Source organism: Musa acuminata, chromosome BXJ1-9 (assembly GCF_036884655.1).
Source record: "Musa acuminata AAA Group cultivar baxijiao chromosome BXJ1-9, Cavendish_Baxijiao_AAA, whole genome shotgun sequence".
NCBI classification, from domain to species: domain Eukaryota; kingdom Viridiplantae; phylum Streptophyta; class Magnoliopsida; order Zingiberales; family Musaceae; genus Musa; species Musa acuminata.
Window position 1 is genome coordinate 2,016,298 of NC_088335.1, and position 19,628 is coordinate 2,035,925.

The following is a 19,628-nucleotide window of genomic DNA, read 5'->3' on the forward strand; positions in this document are numbered from 1 at the left end:
GAGATTATTTTCTTTCGTTAATAAAATTTTCCGACTTTTTCTTTTTAGGAAAAAGAAAAGTAAGTCTACCGCGGCTTCGTCTTCTATAGTTGATTGGTTCGAGGAAGAGAGAAACCTCCATTCCGCCGGAGTAATGGTGATGGAAAAAAAGAGAGCCAGAAGGGTGGAGAAAGAAGAAGAAGAAGAAGAAGAAGAAGAACGCGAGCGGGGCAACGAGTTTGCGAAGCTGCCGAAGGAGTGCATCCTCCACGTTTTCTCCTTCGCGACACCTCGTGATTCGTGCAGGTCGGCTGTCGTCTCCAAGGCTTTCCTCTCCTGCACGGGGACCGATGCCCTGTGGGAGCGTTTCCTGCCGTCGGATTATGCCGAGATCCTATCGCGGGCCGTTAATCCCGTCTCCTCCTCCTCCTCCTCCAAGAAGGAGCTCTATTTTGGTCTCTGCAAGCCCATCCTCATCGACGGCGGCAAACTGGTACGTGAAATGATTCCTTAGAACTCCCTTCCTTCCATCTAAAAATTGCATACTATTTATTCGAGTGAAACTGAAAGTTGATTCTCAATTTAGTCTTTTTTATCATATTAATCCTTTAACAGTAATTAAATTAATTATGTAGCAATCAAATTCTTTCTTGCATCTACCGATTGTCAGTTCGAACTAATCTAAAAATTTAGATATATTCTATTTCATTTAATTTTCTTATTTTCCTTTTCGTTGGTTTGATGATTGATTAATATGACATAAGCGTTGCTAAGTTCAAGTAAAAGTATACTTTTGCGGCTACGATTCACTCGACTGTAAACGATTGCTGCGAAGTTGTAATCAAATTATTTGTGAGATCTGAAATTATTTGTATCATTAGCATTAACAAGGAAGACGAAACAATAAGAAAGGCATCAAATTACATAGCTCTTCTCGAAATTAGAACACTAAATTTTCCATGCGATCCATCCATCTCCGTGTATCCAATACTTGGTTCTTCTCCATACGCGGACCGAAAAGCTTCTTCTGAACTGCCAATTTCTCTTCAATGTCAGAGCTTTCATTTGGAGAGATCGACTGGGCGCAAGTGTTACATGGTGTCTTCGAGTAGCTTGGGGATAGCATGGAAGCACGTATGGCGACACTGGAGATGGATCTCACATTCAGACTCCAGGTGACTGCTACTACCACTACTTGTACACTGAACTGAAAATAACACAATACATTTGCAAGCATTTCTAAGAAGCGAGAGAAGGGCAAATGCAAATACTGGTGGTCACCTGATTGAACCATGAAACAATTTATTTCACAGTATCAATTCATTTAAAGCTCGATTGAGATTTGCTCCAAAGTTGGAGGAGGAATGGATTCAGTGACCCATTAGAAATTTCACTTCAGTTACTAACGTTGTCACTTTATTCATTTTGGATCATCAGGTTTGGAGAGGTGGCAGAGCTTGTATCCGTTTGTTGGCTTGAAATCACTGGCAGCATAAATAGTGGACTGCTCTCTAAGAAGACGTGGTATACAGCTTATATGGTCTTCCAGTTGGCCTCCGGCGCATATGGCCTCAATTCCCCTCCGCAGAAAGTCTCGGTCAGCTTGGGAACCTATTCATCCGATAGAGTCATTACTCTACAACAGGATGATGATGATGATGATGATGATGACGACGACCAGGAGGAGGAGGACGAGCAAGGAAAGAGGAAGCTGAGGGACGATGGTTGGATGGAGATCGAGCTGGGTGATTTCTATACCGATGAAGGGGATAAAGGGGAAGTAAGCATCCACCTGAGCCAGTGCGAAGCCCTGCATTTCAAGCATGGACTCCTCATCGAGGGACTTGAGTTCAGACCCAAGATTTAAGCAGGACATGCATGCGTACTAGCCAGAAGGAGACTCGATGACTCTTTTAAAGAACTTGAACTTTGCTTTTCATGATCTATTTCATCATGAGTTGATAGAGAGAGAAACTCTGGGCTTCTAAGCTTATTTCATATAGAATAAACTTGTAAGGTTTATTTCATCATCACCTGATGGCACTGTTATTAGTCGTACTGATTATTTTGTTGGAAAAATATTCTTGTCATATGATTTAGTATTTTACCATGAAACTTTTTTCATTCGGAGTTGTTCTCCTCTGACTCTGAGAACGATAACATGCTTGTGGATGTAGAGGACAGACTTGCTCGAATCCAAGCTATGATCCATGCAGCTGAGGGGAAGCCGATCGAGAGCCGAGTACTGACCGATTGGCTAGGTGAACTCAAAGATGATGCTTATGATAAGGACTACAATTATGCTGCACAATGTTCAAAAAGTCTCCAGCAATCATAGAATCGTGCTGACCAATCTACTGTCGAGCCGCGCTCAGAGAATTGCAACAGTTCTGCCAAGTCCTAGAAAACATCAAGAGCCTGCTAGTGTTGGATTTTTCATACAGCCCACATGGTGGTCAGATGTTACCAGAGGCTATCTGTGACCTTCCATGTCTTCGGTATTTAGACCATTCTCACACTATGATCATACGACTGCCTAAATCAAGAGCAAGGAGGACCTACGAAGTATCAGGCGGCGACTTACTGTACAGAAGCTTGAGAATGTCGAGAGCAAGGAGGAGGCCGCGGAAGCAAAATTAAAGGAGAAAGAGCACCTCGATCAACCGTTGTTGTCCTGGAATCCTGGCGTAGGAAGCCAAGGGAGAGATGTGATCGATCTTAGAAAGCTTACGATCGACCGCTACGGTGATCCGACATATCCAACTTGGTTGGTGACCGCCAATCCGCGTCTCATAAATCTTGTATCTATCTTCCTCGGTGGCTGTGCAAATTGTCAAAGTCTCCCACCCTCGGGGCAGCTTCCCTTTCTCGAGGGTATTACACATCGAGTTAATGCCTGCTGAAAGCGAATCGGAGTTGAATTTTACGGCAGATTCTGATCCGGTCTTTACGGTGGAACAGCACAGAGTGAAAATGAATGTACAGGCACCTGAGAACAGAGTGGGAAGAAGCTGAGCATGCCCGAGGACTAGGAGATGGATTCGGAGAGCTTGGAGAAGCTGAGCTTCTTGAGGCGGTTGCTCATCGGGTTGCTGCACTTCAGATCGACAACTTCCACAGTGTAACCCTGACCTTTCTTCTCCACCTTATCCGTACCAGAGTTCCGAGCCATCGGACTGTCACCATACCCTAATATCGGAACTCGATGGCCATTTTTGCGTGTGCTGTGTCGGCGTTTCTGAGCATCCGCACAGTGACCCTGCCCGATACTGCTGCCGCTGCTGCCACATCCATCTGCTTGATTTCTCCTTCGCGATGCTTTCCCAGGAGCAGCACCGCAGGGTACGAAGACGGGACCTGTTTGTTGTCTTCTTCGAGCGGAAGAAGATGCTTGTTCCGAGTGCTTCATGGATTCTAATTCTCGAGTCATCAGGGAGCCAATGGTGCCGGTTGTGCCGACCTCGAGAGAGCCTTCGCCATCGTCACTGACATCCATGTTATGTCGATGGAGAATTGATCCTGCAAGCTGTGGATCGGCGTTATGAATTCTGAAAAGAGTTCATCAAAAGTTTTCCTTTTTCTTTCGAATAAAACAACACAAAAATAGAAGCATAGAGGATTCGGAGATTTGATTCACTCACAGAAACTAAATATCACAAAAGCCAGAGGTCGGAATTCTTCACCGGAAGCATTCTCTCGTTCATAAAGATCTTACCTAAGACCGATGGAATCTATCATCAGATATCATACGATCCAACAAGAACAACTCCAAGACGTCAAAAATCTAGGAAAGAAACATAAAGAGATGGAGAGTGCCACTCCTCCTGTAAAGCTATCCATGAAGAGAGAGCCACAGCATTATTGCAAGCAGACGCTCCTGATGACATGACTTACAGAGATTGGGGGCATAGGTGAAACCATAATTAAATACACATCATAAAGCATCGAGCAACTTAAGGCCCCAAAAGCACAAGTTTAAGATATCATGGCCAACCAAATCTTGAATTCACTGTGCAAACCACATGCATGCATGAATACACCGATCCAAATAAAACGTATAGGTACATATAAAACAATGATGTGTCTGGTTGAGGTTGGGTCCATCGCCCTCACAATGCCTTGGACCTCAAGGTGGAATTCGATCACCAAGGAGTACTTTTTTTGGAGCTTTCCTAATTCAAAATTTGTGATTGAGATCTATCTTTTAACTACTACTATGCAAGCGTCGCAGCATTACTTTCATCATAATTGTAAGAACATCAAATGATCCATTAATAATATGACTGGTTGCATTTGATGAAGGATGATGACAAGAGCATCGCAGCCTTAGTGTTGTAGTATATTTATGCATAATGAAAAATGGTATCCGCTATTAGTTTGTTACATATATAAATTAAGAGAGAAAATTAATAATAATAATAATAATAATAATAAAAGATAAATTAGTTTCAACATGTCATGATTAGACTCGATGGGCAGCTAATAGTCTTTATCTTTTTTTAGTATAGGATTAAATTAAGATGTTATCATTTCTTTATTTAATGGCTTAATATCTTTTTTAAGCCCAAGATGATTCAAAATTGAAGTATAATCTGACTCATGTGAAACATAATTGGGTGATTATATTTTTTCTTATTCGAGTCTCTCTCACTATAGCCAGTAACATATAATTTATGGTTCAATGAGATACTTTGTCTACTAACTTTATTTAAGATCGACATTCATGAGTAGTCAATTATTATCCCAATTATTAATGTCATTCGTTTGCTGAAACAAAGACAATACATTTGTTGATCGAGAGATCGGTGGCTGTGCAGCTCTCGTTTCACGTGAATTCTTCGAGAACGCCAATCATGTGAAAGAATTCATACACCGTTCTCAAATCAGCTCACCACTAAAAACCATCCCCCGCGTGCATCTCAAACATGTGTGTCCTATTTGATGTGGCAATTTACGATACCACTCTTCCCAGAATCGAGTTCCTCATCTCACAAGGGTAATCTCCAATGTCCCCCAACATCCATCGTCCGATTCCCATTATGATCCCTTTCCTTGTCATCTCCAACCTCACATCGCTTGCTTGGATCACACACATCATCATCATCAACATCATCATCATCATGTTGATTCCGCTCCTTCCCCCTCTTTAATACCAACCTTGGACGACTCCTCACTTACAGTTCACTCCTCGCCGCTCTCACAAAGAAAAGGCCAAGCCTTCAAGTCTACTCTATTCCCCTTCACTCTCCCCCTCCTCTCTCTCCAACTTCCTCCTCCTCCTCTTCTCCTCCCAACAACAAACATTTCAAGATCCCTCAACCCAAACCACCCCTTCTCCTCCCCTCTTTGACCTTTCGTTCCACAATCTTTCCCTCCTCCCATTTGCTACATTCCTTCTTTGTTCCATCAAGATCCAATTTTTGTCTCTCTTTAAATGGCTACTTCCACCTCCAAACCCTCTTCTAGGCTCTCCAAACCCTCTTCCTCCTCTTCCAAATCCCAATCTTGCTCTTCCTCCTCTTCTGGCCTTTCCTCCCATGTCGCCATGGTGGAGCTCAAGTCGCGGATCCTCGCGGCGCTCGCGAAGCTATCCGATCGCGACACCCACCAGATCGCCGTCGACGACCTCGAGAAGATCATCCGCACCCTCCCCGCCGAGGGCGTCCCCGTGCTCCTCAACGCCCTCGTCCACGACCCCTCCCTGCCTTCGCCCACCCCGCAAGACACCCCCGGCTCCAAGCACCCCTCCTTTCTGATCGCTCGCCGCGAGTCCCTCCGCCTCCTCGCCCTCCTCTGTGCCGTCCACACTGACGCCGCCTCCGCCCACCTTTCCAAGATCATGGCCCACATTGCCCGCCGCATCAAGGACTCGGCCTCTGACTCCTCTGTTCGCGATGCCTGTCGCGACGCCGCGGGCTCGCTCGCGGCTCTCTACCTTCGCCCCTGGGTCGCGGCAGCGGCTGCGCCGGAGGACAGCGCTGGCGGCATCGGAGGGTCATCTTCGATGGTGGCGCTGTTCGTGAAGCCGCTGTTCGACGCCATGGGGGAGCAGAATAAGGCGGTGCAAGGCGGGGCAGCCATGTGCCTTGCTAGGGTGGTGGAGTGTGCCGGGGTTAACGATGATGGTGGGGAGGGGGATGAGGTAAGGGTGACGGCGTCGGGGACGATGCTCCAGAGGTTGTGCCCCAGGATCTGTAAGCTTCTTGGAGGCCAGAGCTTTCTTGCCAAGGGGGCGTTGCTTTCAGTTGTCTCTAGCTTGGCGCAGGTCTGTTCGTGGATTCTTTTAGTTTCTTGACATAGTCTATATAACCTACCAATGTAGATTGTTTTGGTAGGCATTAAGCCCTTACGTTAGAACAACCTCCTGGGTTTGTATGTGTCGACGGTGATGATGGCATTCAAGGTAAACCACATTGTGCGATCTGAACTGGAGATCAGATCCATGGAATTTTCCTCTCTTCTTTCGGTTAATCTGTCCTTAATGGTCTCATTGAAGCCAATGAGATTTTCCATATTCTCATTTTTGTAGTCTTGATTGTGGGAAATTTATGTTGGCTCTCTGTGTTCTTCTCTTCTGTACTCCTGTTGTCTGATTAAATTCTTTCTTAACAATGCTTTGATTTTTTTTTTTTACCTAATTGATCCTTTCTGTTGCTCTTACTTCATGGTATCCTGTTTGTCTTCTTTCTTCTTGACACTTATGTAGTTATGTTCTAATTTAAGAATGTATACATTTTTAATGGTTTTCAAATCATGTCTAGTATGGTTTATCTCAATTTCAGCATGTTTCATCATCTTTGCAGAGAAGCAGCTTGTCTTTTTAATTTTATACCTCAGAGTTGGGCAGCATCAGATATATCTTGTAAATGCTCTTTGGTGTTTAATAAACTTATCTGATCGTATGCTTTGTTTTTTTAGAGTGTTAATAAGAACTGATAAACCAAAAAAAAAAAAAATTGAGATGTTGCCTATTTTTCTCCTCAAAGAAACATATTCACGGTTTGAAATCAGTAGTCAATTATTCCACTTGTAAAATAACACAATCTTTTTACCTCAGCTTTAAATGTATGTCTTCTTCATCAAATAAACAATTTCAAGATGGAAATGATATTTTGAATCCTCGCTTTTTATTTTTATTTCTGTTGTAATTTACTAGTGTTTGGTCAGGGGCTTCTGTTGGCAATATATCATTTACTATTATTCTTGATAGAGAAAAGTGCTCTCTTTGCATACACCAAGAGAACAGGCTACAGTTTCTGAAGGAAATCAGATTAGATTAGGTTGGTCCAAACAGAATACTTACCACTTTGTTTTTCAGGTAGGAGCGATACATCTGCAGAGCATGCAACAACTGCTGCAAATTGTTCGTGAATGTCTTGAAAGCAGTGAATGGGCTACCCGTAAGGCAGCTGCAGACACATTGTGTGTCTTGGCCTCTCACTCGAGTCATTTGCTTGGTGATGGAGCTGCAGCAACAATAACTGCCCTTGACGCTTGCCGTTTTGATAAGGTGTCTCTTTTATTAATGCATCAATTACAAAATATGTGCTTAAACTTGATATAGTCAGTTGAACATAATTTTTAATGGAAGTTTGTCAAAGGCTATACATCTTGTTTTGCTAGGTCTGTCAACATCTTGCATTATCCTTTTTAGGTAAAACCTGTCAGAGATAGCATGATGGAGGCACTGCAGCTATGGAAGAAGATCAAAGGACAAGGAGAGGATGGAACATCAGGAGACAAAAAAGGCATGTGCTGAGTGTTCTGACATTTTAAACTTATCCTTCTTTTCCAGTTTCTGTTACTTCCTTTTTTCTGACCTGCAGATTCTAGAAACTCTGACTTAACTGATAGTGAGGAAAAGGCAACTCACAAGAGGTCCAACTCTAATAAGAGGTCAGAAACTTTGAAAAACTCATCTGCTGGTTCTTCACCCAGTGAAAATGATTCTGTATCCAGAGGAAAAGGCACTAATATGCCTGAGAAAGCAGTCATACTGTTAAAGAAAAAAGCACCATCTTTGACTGACAAAGAATTGAACCCAGACTTCTTCCAAAAGCTTGAGAAGAAGAGTTCAGATGACCTGCCTGTAGAAGTAGTGTTACCTCGTAATTGTTTGCAGTCTTCCCATTCACAATGTGAAGAAGGACCAGAAGCAATTTATAGTGATTCAACGGAAACACCAAAGCATAGTGGAGCAACACTCCAGCAATCGGATGACATTCATGGACATAATAATGCTAATTATCATAATGCAGAGAAACGACTGGGGGTTCACAATAATGTGCAAGACTCGGATTATTTTCCTAGGGGGAGATGGATAGAGCAAAGAGGTATCAGAGCAAAAGAATCAAAAGCAGAGGATTTTGATGGTGACGATAGATTGGAGGTCTGTCAGAAAGATCCCTCTCCCGGCTGTCTTAATGTCCCTAGATCTGATGCTCATGCTGAAGGGTCCTTTATGAGCAATAAAGCGAATTGGTCTGCCACACAGAGGCAGCTAGCCCAATTAGAGAGGCAACAAATCAGTCTTATGAACATGTTACAGGTTTGCCATAAATGAAGTTGCTAGTTTTTCATTATTTTTTATGTAACAATAAATTCTTTTTTCTTTCCTTCATTTAATGATTTAGTAGCTCATTTTTTTATTGCTTTTAGCAGATTGTTAGACTGCATATCCTTTTAGTGCCTGTTGGCTCTCAAGATTGGTCTCATTATGTTTTTCGTTGTTTATGAAGATTGATTTACAAAGAGTAGTTTTATATTTCTCATTCATGTTTAGATGTGTTTCTACAAGTATCTTGTTTCTTTTTCTTGCACTTTATGATAATTTGTTGTTCTAAGATAATATTCCTCAAACTTTTCCTACCTTCAGCCTATAATTGGACTTTTTGAAAACTTTCTCACTGAATGCTGTCCATTTATTCTATTCTTGCTCCACCTCTTAATGTGCCACAAATACTGATTGGTTTGCCTCATATAATTGATTCATCTATTGTGTGATATCACTATTTACATTTGCCTTTTTTTCTTTATATAATAGTATAAGATCAAGTTGATAACTTAATTCTTTTTTCTGTCTTTTAGTCGCTTGAAGAAGTGGTATCTTGGTAAAGGTGACTTCATTATGTGATCCACTTGTGTTAAAGGATCAAATATGGTTGCAACTTTGATATTGTACCTTTTTCTTGTTTATACAATATATTCAGGCGCACTCCGCCTTGGATATTCAGAAGCAATTGTTCATGCACAGGTACTTCCTTCTAACACAAGCAACTACTGAAACGATGTGTGAATGCATACCGATGTCATGTGAATACCACTGATGCGAGTAAAGCCCACTGTCACATTGAAAAGATTTTCTGGGATTTGGACAATCACATTGAGAAGATTTTTCTGCCTGTTACCATATGCCTGATATACATGTTGCCAGCTGGCAAGCAGCTCACCTGTTGCTTTTGTATTGCAGGACTTTATGGGAGGTTCCCATGATAGCATGGTAACTCTAGAAAATCGAGTGAGGGGTCTTGAGAGAGTTGTTGATGAAATGGCCCATGATTTGGCTATTAAACCAGGAAGGAGAGGTGGAAATATGATGCAGGGATTCGATAACTCTCCAGGTAGGTCTTCAGGCAAGTACAATGGCCTTCATGATTGCTCCAACTCAAAGTTTGGCAGGGACAGTGAGGGGCGGTTCCCATTTCCAGAGAGGTTTCTCTCATCAGAAAGTATGGTTTCTGGAGTAAGGAGACGAGGTTCTCCTTGGAGGTCAGAATCTGAAACATGGGATTGCCATGGTGCCTCAAGGAATGGTGTCGTGAACTCTAGGAGAGGGTTCAATGCTGTTCCAGTGGATGGTAGAGTACCTAGATCTGAGCATGACGCTGATCAAGTTGGTGGCAGGTGGGCCTGGGATAAGGGACCAGGACCATTTAGGCTTGGTGAAGGGCCTTCTGCAAGAAGTGTTTGGCAAGCCTCAAAGGATGAGGCTACTTTAGAAGCTATCCGAGTAGCTGGGGAAGACAACATAACATCCATAACTGCAGCACGAGTAGCTGTTCCTGAATTAGATGCTGAAGGTATAGCAGATGATAATCTGGGGCTGGACAAGGGTCCACTTTGGGCTTCGTGGACTCGTGCGATGGATTCACTTTATGTTGGCGATGTTGATTCAGCTTATGCAGAGATTCTGTCTACTGGTGATGACTTATTACTTGTAAAGCTAATGGATAAATCTGGTCCAGTATTTGATCAGCTCTCTAATGAAATAGCGAGCGAAGTCTTTCGTGCAATTGGACAGTTTGTTCTGGAAGAAAGCTTGTTTGATATAGCGCTTAGCTGGCTCCATCAGGTATCATTATTGATATACAAATATTTATTTGATTGTGTTTCAGTTATTCTCTATTACAATATCTTTTATAAAATATTGTGCAAATAGTTGGGCAATTATGGTTTTATAGTTGTTGTTGATATTATTGTTGTGCAAATAGATTAAATTCGTTAATGCACAAAGCTAGATTATATTGATTCTTTTTTATGTTTGGGGTGTATATGATTTATCTTGATTATTAAGGTAGACTTTTGTGAAGTTGACAAAAGTAGTACACTTGTTTACACCCATGTGGTTAAGCATGATGAAGTTTTCTTTTCTGTATTCCTACTATGGTGTTTAAGAGAAAAATTAGGAAAATATACCAACTTATTTGACATTATTCATGGCAGAGCACGTGGAGAATAGGAGAATGTGCCAACTTATTGGACATTCTGTTTTCCTGTTAGCTTTCTGACATCCACAAACAAATTCTTCAGTATTTGGAGCTTGTGGAAAATCCACTAGTTCATCTGAAAGTTGAGTTCGTTTCAGCTGTGCAAATGTTAGTTTAGCATCTTTCATTTTGGATAACTAAACTGCATGATGATGTTTCTTTTTCTTTCATCTAAAAATAAAATGCCAAAGGTCAAACGCAAGAGACATGTTTCATATTTTTTTTGTTTTATTGTATTTTAAGAATATATCTCTATTTCAGATGTTTCTTGAAGCAAAAAGCCTATCTTTTAAAGAAACAAATTACGAGACCATGCGATCCGAACATGCAGTCATTTAAATTCCCACTTTTGAGTGCTACTCTTTTGTGGCGTCCACAAAGCTTTTGCTCATTAAAAAAAACAAAAAGACAATAAATCAAGTTTGCCTTTCTTTTCATTTATTTGCAAAAAGAAAGTAAAGCTCAATGGGGACTTTTGCGGAAATTATGTAATCGTTCAATGTTTGCTTTTGTAGTTATCGGATCTTGTCGTGGAGAATGGAAGCGAGTTTCTCAGCATCCCCCTCGAATGGAAGAGAGAGATGTTGCTGAATCTTCGTGAAGCTTCTGTTTCAGAACCACCAGAATATTGGGAGGGGACACCACCGGATCAGCTAATGATGCATTTAGCGGCTGCATGGGGTCTCAACTAGCAACAGCATATTAAGTAGCATGTAACAAGTTTCTCATGGGTGTCGTCTAATTCTATTTTTTTCATCAGCTTTGGCTCATTAGAAGGATAATATAGCGTATGTAATGGAATCTACGAGAAAAATATGGAGCTTTTCTAGCAGAAATGTGATGACACTTATGAGGTGTCACTCGTTCTTTACCAATCATCTCTGTTGATTGTGTACACAATTACTTTTTTGTTGAGCCCAGAAGAAAAACAAATCAGGGAAGCTAACACGAAGAGATGATGCTTTCCTGATGCATGTAGAGCAGATAACTTGGCATGTATCACTTTGGAAATCTTGTTGCTCAGTTTGCTGTTGTTGGTGGTGGAAAACGTAGATATCGATGAACAATCTTGTTAAGGAAACGTTCTTCTTGTTCTGTTGTGTTACATCCGGACACGGGAATTTCCAAGCAACTCGACCAAGACATTTGATTGGTTGGATCAAAGCAACCACCCTCATCATGTGCATCCTACCCACATTTGACGTCGTCAGCGGTTGCAGCATATCCTGGAGACTGGCCTAACTTTGTCAACCCACATCATAGCACTTCCAAAGAAAGATGTGGTCTTCACAGCAGATATGTTCTTTTTTGTTGTGATAGAGGGCAGCAGGAATCACCATTCACATCCGTGCCAAATCGAAAGCTTAAATCCATGGCAGGACTCGTGATAGGAGGATGGTTCGCGTCTATCTTCTTTGCCAGATTGGCCGATCAGGTCGGCTCCTACATCGGAAAGCAGCTCAAGTATCAGAAGGGTGCGAAGAACAAGCTGAACAAGCTGGAAGTCAATCTCAGAAAGATACATGCCGTGATCCATGCAACCGATCTCGGTCGCCACCAGAAAGAACACTTGGAAGCCTGGTTGTGTGAGCTCAAGGATGCCGCTTTCGAAGCAGAGGACGTGCTGGATGGCTTCGAGTACCAGATCCTCAGGGACACAGTAAAGGGCAAGGACAAGGTGCACACCAACTTCTCATCCGCTTCTGCTAGTTTTGCCCACTCGACTAGTGTCTTTTTTAAGCGTCTATTTTTCCGTGATGAGGATCTAAATGAACTGGACAAGGTTATCGAAAGATTCGATAAGATTGTGGCAACGATTGGGATCTTCCTGTTACCGTCAGATTCAGGTGCTCAGAACCAGAAGCATGGGGTTTTATGTGCCGATGCGCAAAGCGATGTGCCGGAGTGGAGGGAGACGACCTCCATCATGAACGAATCGGAAGTTTTGGGCCGAGAACACGAGATCAACAGTCTCGTACGCCCTCGAGGTCCAACAACGAGAGGTTCTCTGTGGTGTCGATAGTTGGGATCGGAGGGGTGGGAAAGACCACCGTTGCACAATGTGTCTACAATGATAGCCGGATCGATGATCATTTTGATGTGAAATTATGGGTGTGCGTCTCAGAAAAATTCGATGTGAGAAGGCTCACAAGAAAGATGTTGGAGTCCGTTTGCCGAGACAGTCGCCGCCATCTCACAAATCTGGATACACTCCAAGAAATTCTCAAGGATAAGCTAAAGGATAAGCAGTTCTTAATTGTCCTGGACGATGTGTGGAACGAGGTGAGAAGTAGATGGGAGACCCTCCGGAAACCATTTCATTTTGGAAAGGAGGGTAGCAGAGTTTTAGTTACCTCGAGGATTCCAATGGTAGCAAATAATATGGGCACCAAGGCACGGGTAATCCTTAAGGGCTTAAATGGAGCTGACTACCGGAAATTCTTCGAACGATGTGCATTCGGTGATGCCAACCCCGACGATCATCCGAAATTGAAGTTGATTGGAGAGCGGATAGCCAACAAGCTTGTTGGTTCACCCTTAGCAGCAAAGACCGTGGGGGGGGCATTGAAGTCCAAGTTAGAGGAAGAACACTGGAGGAGTATCATGGAGAGCAAACTGTGGCAAATGCAACAAAAAGGGGATGACATCTTCCCAGCATTGAGGTTGAGTTATGAGCACTTGCCTACTTCCGGCCTGAAACAATGCTTTGTCTACTTTTCTTTGTTTCCCAAGAATTACTGCTTTGAGAAAGACAGACTGGTGCGTATGTGGATGGCACAAGGTTTTCTCCAACCTGGTGAACGAGGGAGGAGACCGGAGGACGTAGGCGAGGACTACTTTGATGAGTTACTGCATCGGTCCTTCTTTCAGGACTCATTGAACGGTCAATCTGGCAATTACGTGGTTCATGATTTGCTGCATCAGCTTGCCGAATCTTTATCTGCACATGAGTACTGTAGAGTTGAAGACGATGAATCAGAGGAAATTCCAGATAAGGTACGCCATGTCTATGTTAGTTCAAGCAATCTGGCTAAGCTTTATGAGACCGCACCCAAGCTGAAAAATTTGCGCAGCCTAGTAGTGAATGGTAGTTTACTGGATACGGTTGCCAAGTCCAAGCTCATGGATTTCATCGAAGTCACATTGAAACAACTAAAACGCCTTCGAGTCATTGTATTCGATGGGCTAGCGCTGGATGTATTGCCGGAGAGCATTGGTCACATGAGACATCTCCGGTACCTAGAAGTTCCAGGTGGCCAGTTCATAGATTTGCCCAAGTGGATCTGCAGGCTTTACCAGCTACAAGGGTTGAGTCTCCAGTTTCGTTCACCGCTGCATCTGGGCAGGCCTTTACCGAGAGGAATGCACAGATTAGTCAATATGCGTTATCTGAATATAAATCCAGAAAAGGTTTCCACTATCGTCGAGATTGGCAAGTTGAGATCCCTCCAAGAACTACGAGAGTTTCATGTAAGGAAGAAAAATGGATACGAGCTAGGACAGTTGAGGGACATGAGGCAGCTGCGAGGACAATTAAGCATCATGAATCTGGATATGGCAGGAAGTGCAAGCGACTGCAGGGCAGCCGAGTTAGACAATAAAGAGCACCTTAGTGCATTGCATTTGTACTGGGGACAATTAGGAAGAAAAGATAACAACAAGCATGAGGAGGTACTGGAAGCCCTTCGGCCACATCACAATCTCACTGAGTTGAGAATCATAGGCTACATGGGGACCGAGTCTCCAAGTTGGCTGAAGATGTTGTGGTTGTCCAATCTGGAACATATTGAATTGGAGGATTGCCAGGGCTGGGAAGTCTTGCCACCGCTTGGGCAGCTGCCGTTCCTCAAAATCCTGCATCTCAAGTCTCTCAAGTTAGTAAAGCATATTTGCTCTGGATTCTATGGAGGGCATAGCATAGCGTTCCCCTTGCTGGAAGAGCTGCTGTTCAGTGATATGGGTGAATGGAGGCAGTGGTCAGGTGTAAAGGCAAGCTCTCAGTTATTCCCTCGCCTCCGTAGGCTGCAGATTGACCGCTGCCACAAGTTAAGGGGATCGCTTGTTTTGCCTACCATGCTTGAAAGACTTCATGTTGTGCTATCTGATGATGTTACCTGGGAATCATACAAAAAGCCTCATGTCGTGCTATCCGATGATGTTATCTGGGAGAGTAGTGAAACCAATGATATCTCTGCAATTCTGAAACTTAGCATAGATAATATCTCACTTCTCACTAATTGCCTTCCAGCTGAATGCCTTCCCTCACTCCAGAGACTGGATGTTGTTTACTGCAGCTCCCTTGAATCCTTTACCGATGAACAAGAGAAGTGGCTCCAGAGGCTCTCCTCCCTTGAAGAACTAAGATTCAGCGACTGCGACAATCTAACCAGACTGCCAACAGATCTGAATAGCCTTGTATTGCTGAAGACACTGCACATCGAGGGGTGCCCAAAAATTGACTCGCGGCCTGAGAAGGGCATTTAGACATTGCGGGATATCGTCAGAAGATGAGCAACTGGTTGCAAGCCTTGGGGGTTAACCCTGCTTCATGCTCCGCATGTTGCAAGCCTAAATTTTGGGCACTACCATCTTCTGCATTTGGTAAGTGCATTACAACAGCATCATCAAGACATACTCTTCTTAAATTGTCTCTATACTTATCAAGACCATGTTTCTTATACAGATACCATTAAAATACAAAAAGATTTATATCTTTCCTATTAAGAAGAAAACAAATAACAAGAAGACATAGGAACAACACTGCATCTTCTGAACAATGTAAACAAGCGATTAAGAAAATGAACACAACGAAAAATCTCTCTGATGACGTAAATCATCTTTTGGCTACAAAACAATAGACACCAATCTAAATTTTCACAATTAAATAAGAAAAGAAGTTTATATTTACATTTTTGTAAGTGACTCTAGTGGTTAATTCCTTGCTATTTAATCATTCAGAACCTTACATAGCAGAGTTTCTTAGCAACAGTGCTCTCAACTTACAGGTTTACTAAGTTGTGTTTTAATTTTTGTTTATCCTTGTGGTCAGATGAGATTGTCTATTCCCAATATGATCAGACCGTATCACTTCGACAAAGGATGATCGAAAAGATTCTTCAAGAGTCTCGGGTGCAAGAAGCACATGATGAATACCACCAAAACCTATGACTACAAAGTGAATTAAGTGTATCCAGGAGGGACAAAGTATGGGAAGCATGCTCAACAGAACAGAGTAATTTCAGATTTTTGTTATGTTTGGTGATATCATTCTTGAAAGCCCGAGGTATTGACATGTAAGGATCATGCAAAATCATTCATTTAACCAATGCTGTTTTTTCATGAAATCAATAAGTGAAACAAAATTTCAGATAACAGATTTGTGAGCAAATCGATAAAGGTCAGTTCCAGCCATTGTGAGTCTTACACTGGGGAGGTAACAGTTCTTTCTGAAATCTGTAGCATCTCGGTTCAATCTCCTATCGAAATAGGTAAAGACTTGGATTGGCATATAAAAAAAAATATGATGGATATATTACGATTAAGTTGGATTTATGTATTTTGGGTCAATAATTCATGTTCTATAAAAATTAATAGATCAATTATTTTATTAAATCGAGTCATGGCAAGTGATTAGTTGATTACTTCCGGCCTTGGCATTGCTTAAGGGATCCATCTGCTTTACAAGACAACCGTGGCAATGATTTGGGTTCGTATGGTTATCCAGAACCAGCATTGATCGTTGATCATTCCTTACAAAGTTAGCATTCTTATGTTCGAAGCATCCACTTTACACCTAACTAAATGATCATACATTTATCTAAATGTTCTATGCATTTCCTAAGACAAGACCATACATGGTCGGGAAAGCAACACTATCAAGTTGAGTTTATCATTTCAATATATTGTAACAAGGAGTATAATTTTAGCCCATACCGATGTATTGAGCCCTATTTGTGCTATTTACCGAGATGCATCGATGTTATGTCCAAAATTATTAAAAAAAATAAAAAATCTGAAAAAAATATTAGATTAGGATTTTTAAGCAAAAATAAAAATAAATTTAGTATAATTTTAGCAAAAATAATATAAATTAGGAAAGAATTATGTCATTTATCTTTTTCAGACTTTAAAAAGTAGTTTTGTGGTATGTTTCGGATCATCCTTCCATTAATATTGAATTATCAAAAAAAATATTTAAATTATTATATTATTTTTTATATAACTTAAACTTGAATATTGAAATAAATTAAGTAATTAATCAATGGACATACTTGGTTCTACCACCCAAAGAATGACAGGACTCCATGAGTGATGGATCGAAGTTCTTAATCCTATGTATATGTATATTAATATAATATATTTTTTGAACTCATTCTTGAAATTGATTTCACAGTATAGTATACTGATATATATCAGTGTACTTAGAGTGAAAATTTGAGAATCAGATAAAGATGTGAGTGAAAAAGAGTTTGAGAGAATTAAAAAAATTAAAGCGAGTGAAATGAGTTAAAAAGAGGGGGGAAAGGGTTTAGAAACTAATTTATAAGTCTCAAATGGTCAAATTAATCATTTAAAATAGGACAATATGAATTGAGATTTAAATGTATGATCAAGTCGGTAAAATTTCGATCATTATTACTCAATATCACTTAGTAGAGAGATATACTAGTATCCTATAGAACTAGTACGTATATGGGTGGTACATATTGATTTAGCAAACCTTGGATTATATAATTCTTTAATATAAAATTTCTTGTTAACATGAGTGTTCAAATATAACAAAAAAAAACAAAAAAAACAAAACCAAACTAAAATTGAATTGGTTCGGTCTCAATTGATTTATCAATTATTCAATTATAAAGGCTACAAAAAGTTTCTATTCGTCAATCCAATTATTTATCAATTGGTTCGATTATTCAGTTCTGATTGAATTAAATTAATTTTAATTTAAAAATATCAATCCAATTGAGTTATTTGTCATGAACTCTTAATCAATTAAAACTGACTAATCAAATCGATCTAAATGTTCAATTTCACAAATGACATAAGTCTGATTTCATAAATTATATTATGTTGATCTAATTGAAGCAAGATTATGTTCGATTTAATTAAATCGAACCGGTTCATTTGAAAACTATATTTAAAATTATAAATTGATTAACTTGTTAATCGAATCAGATTAATCAGATTTTAAAAAAAAGTATATATTTTAAATTATTTAAAATTATAAATTGATTAACTAGTTAATCGAATCAGATTAATCGATTTTAAATCAATTCAATTAGGTAGATCCGAAATGATTCCAATTTGAATCTATCTTATTTTAATCGAATCCGATCGAATAAAAAATTAATTTGATTAAATCAGCTCTTAACTATGCCGGGAATTAGTACCACATAAACCAAGAATTAATTAGGAATTCCAAGTCAAATAAGTAATATACAAAGATAACCTCACTCGATGGAATTACATGACGAGGATCAACAAGAAGAGGTGGCTGCAATTAAGAGGAGGAGAAGGTGTCAAAGATGGTGGTGTGAAGTGGGTCGCTCAGGTGAGTGGCCCAGTTGTTGAGGGGACCCTTGCCGGTGGCGGCGGCCTGGACAGCGAAGCCTAGGAAGGCCACCATCGCGAGGCGGGCGTGCTTGATCTCCGCCAGCTGCAGGGAGGCCTTCTTCTCAGGGTCGTCCGCCAGGCCGAGAGGGTCGAAGTACTTGCCGCCGGGGTACAGCCTCTTCTCCGGGTCGAGCTCTGCGTTCCTCTGGAACTCGATGTACCCTATCACGAGCACCTCGATCCATATCAATGCGGTGATGTCGAAGGGGAGGGAGAGGCCGAGGTATGAGGACCCATCCACCAACTCTACCTGCAGTAACACATCCAACCAGTGTTTTACATACAGCGTTGAAAGTGTTTTTATTCCAGAGGAAAATAGAAAGAAACAATAATGTAGGAAGACTTGGGTAGATGAATACTGTTGTTTCTGAAAGTAAAGCTTTCACGTAAGAAAGAATTCGGCAGTAAATATAAACATTCTTTTACGTACGCGCATAACTATGGTGTGCGACGTCATCGTACCTTGCCAGCATCTTGCCATGTAACGCCGGTGAGCCACTCGACGGAAAGCGCCCCGAGGATGGCGAGCATAGCCCACCGACCGTGGATGAGCTCGCACTCACGGAACCTCTGGAGCCCAAACACCTCAGAGTAGGGCTGGAAGGGAGTGGACTTCACGTCGGCGCTCTCCGTCCGAGTCCCGATCACATCCCCCGCCGGATTCTTCGCCAGGTTCTGGTCCAGTGAATCCAAGTCGTACTGAAGGTACTCGGCCGGCTTGCCGAGGCCGAAGGGGTCGAACCCGTAGTCGCCGACGAGCGAGCCATCCAGCCACTCCGGTGCCTTGGCGCCCGGGTACCACAGCGGCCTGTCCGACGTCGGCGCCTTGACCTTCTTGCGCAGGGACTTCTTTTTGCCGAACCCGAACTGCGCCTGGAATCGGCCGACCGCCCTCGCGACGACACCGTGCTCGCGCAGGCGGATGCCCAAGAACGGGGAGGTGGCGGCGGCTGTGGAGGCCATTTCTCACGAACACTCTCCTCCTCCTCACTTCTCCAACTGAAGTATAGCGCGAGAGTCGAGTCAGGTGTTGGAAGCCTGTGACCATGTGGTGGGTTATAGGCTTTGTGGGGGTTATCTTGGGATATCAGATGAATGGATGATGTGGAGTTGAGATCTATCTGACGGCCGTGCGGTTTGTGGCCTTATCCTCTCCTTATCCGAAGAGGTGGCCATGTCGGGAGATCTGCCGTAATGAGGTTGACAAATGGGAAAGGTTGGAGAGATCTGCTTAGTATATGTGGTCTCTATTGATTCAACTCATGC

At 41.9% G+C, this 19,628-nt stretch overlaps 5 protein-coding genes across 8 annotated transcripts; 3 read left to right on the forward strand and 2 right to left on the reverse strand.

Annotated features, from left to right (window-relative positions):
- Window positions 1–108: 108 nt before the first annotated feature.
- LOC103996788 (F-box protein PP2-B11-like) lies at window positions 109–2,103 on the forward strand. The gene is made up of 3 exons (XM_009417780.3): window positions 109–472; window positions 1,036–1,154; window positions 1,417–2,103. The coding sequence occupies exons 1-3, from the start codon at window positions 134–136 to the stop codon at window positions 1,844–1,846; spliced, it is 888 nt and encodes a 295-aa protein (XP_009416055.2). The 5' UTR covers window positions 109–133; the 3' UTR covers window positions 1,847–2,103.
- Window positions 2,104–2,193: 90 nt separating this feature from the next.
- LOC103996789 (uncharacterized) lies at window positions 2,194–3,877 on the reverse strand. 4 transcript variants are annotated; one of them, XM_009417783.3, is made up of 3 exons: window positions 3,621–3,876; window positions 2,969–3,505; window positions 2,194–2,878 (listed from the first exon to the last, which is right to left on the reverse strand). In XM_009417783.3, the coding sequence occupies exon 2, from the start codon at window positions 3,473–3,475 to the stop codon at window positions 3,008–3,010; it is 468 nt and encodes a 155-aa protein (XP_009416058.2). In that variant the 5' UTR covers window positions 3,476–3,505; window positions 3,621–3,876; the 3' UTR covers window positions 2,194–2,878; window positions 2,969–3,007. The 4 variants fall into 4 exon arrangements, with proteins under 4 accessions (XP_009416058.2, XP_009416059.2, XP_064937880.1 ...); XM_009417784.3 differs by having other exon boundaries at window positions 2,194–2,875; window positions 3,621–3,875; XM_065081808.1 differs by having other exon boundaries at window positions 2,194–3,498; window positions 3,621–3,877.
- A 1,143-nt stretch (window positions 3,878–5,020) lies between these two features.
- LOC103996791 (microtubule-associated protein TORTIFOLIA1) lies at window positions 5,021–11,620 on the forward strand. The gene is made up of 6 exons (XM_009417787.3): window positions 5,021–6,244; window positions 7,298–7,489; window positions 7,634–7,727; window positions 7,806–8,527; window positions 9,449–10,330; window positions 11,261–11,620. The coding sequence occupies exons 1-6, from the start codon at window positions 5,414–5,416 to the stop codon at window positions 11,435–11,437; spliced, it is 2,898 nt and encodes a 965-aa protein (XP_009416062.2). The 5' UTR covers window positions 5,021–5,413; the 3' UTR covers window positions 11,438–11,620.
- Window positions 11,621–11,751: 131 nt separating this feature from the next.
- LOC135592393 (putative disease resistance RPP13-like protein 1) lies at window positions 11,752–16,120 on the forward strand. Its single transcript, XM_065081809.1, has 2 exons — window positions 11,752–15,347; window positions 15,796–16,120. Exon 1 carries the CDS (start codon window positions 12,621–12,623, stop codon window positions 15,228–15,230), a length of 2,610 nt encoding a protein of 869 aa, XP_064937881.1. The 5' UTR covers window positions 11,752–12,620; the 3' UTR covers window positions 15,231–15,347; window positions 15,796–16,120.
- Window positions 16,121–18,132: 2,012 nt separating this feature from the next.
- LOC103996793 (chlorophyll a-b binding protein CP29.2, chloroplastic-like) lies at window positions 18,133–19,397 on the reverse strand. Its single transcript, XM_009417788.3, has 2 exons — window positions 18,825–19,397; window positions 18,133–18,612 (listed from the first exon to the last, which is right to left on the reverse strand). Exons 1-2 carry the CDS (start codon window positions 19,323–19,325, stop codon window positions 18,250–18,252), a joined length of 864 nt encoding a protein of 287 aa, XP_009416063.2. The 5' UTR covers window positions 19,326–19,397; the 3' UTR covers window positions 18,133–18,249.
- Window positions 19,398–19,628: the final 231 nt, after the last annotated feature.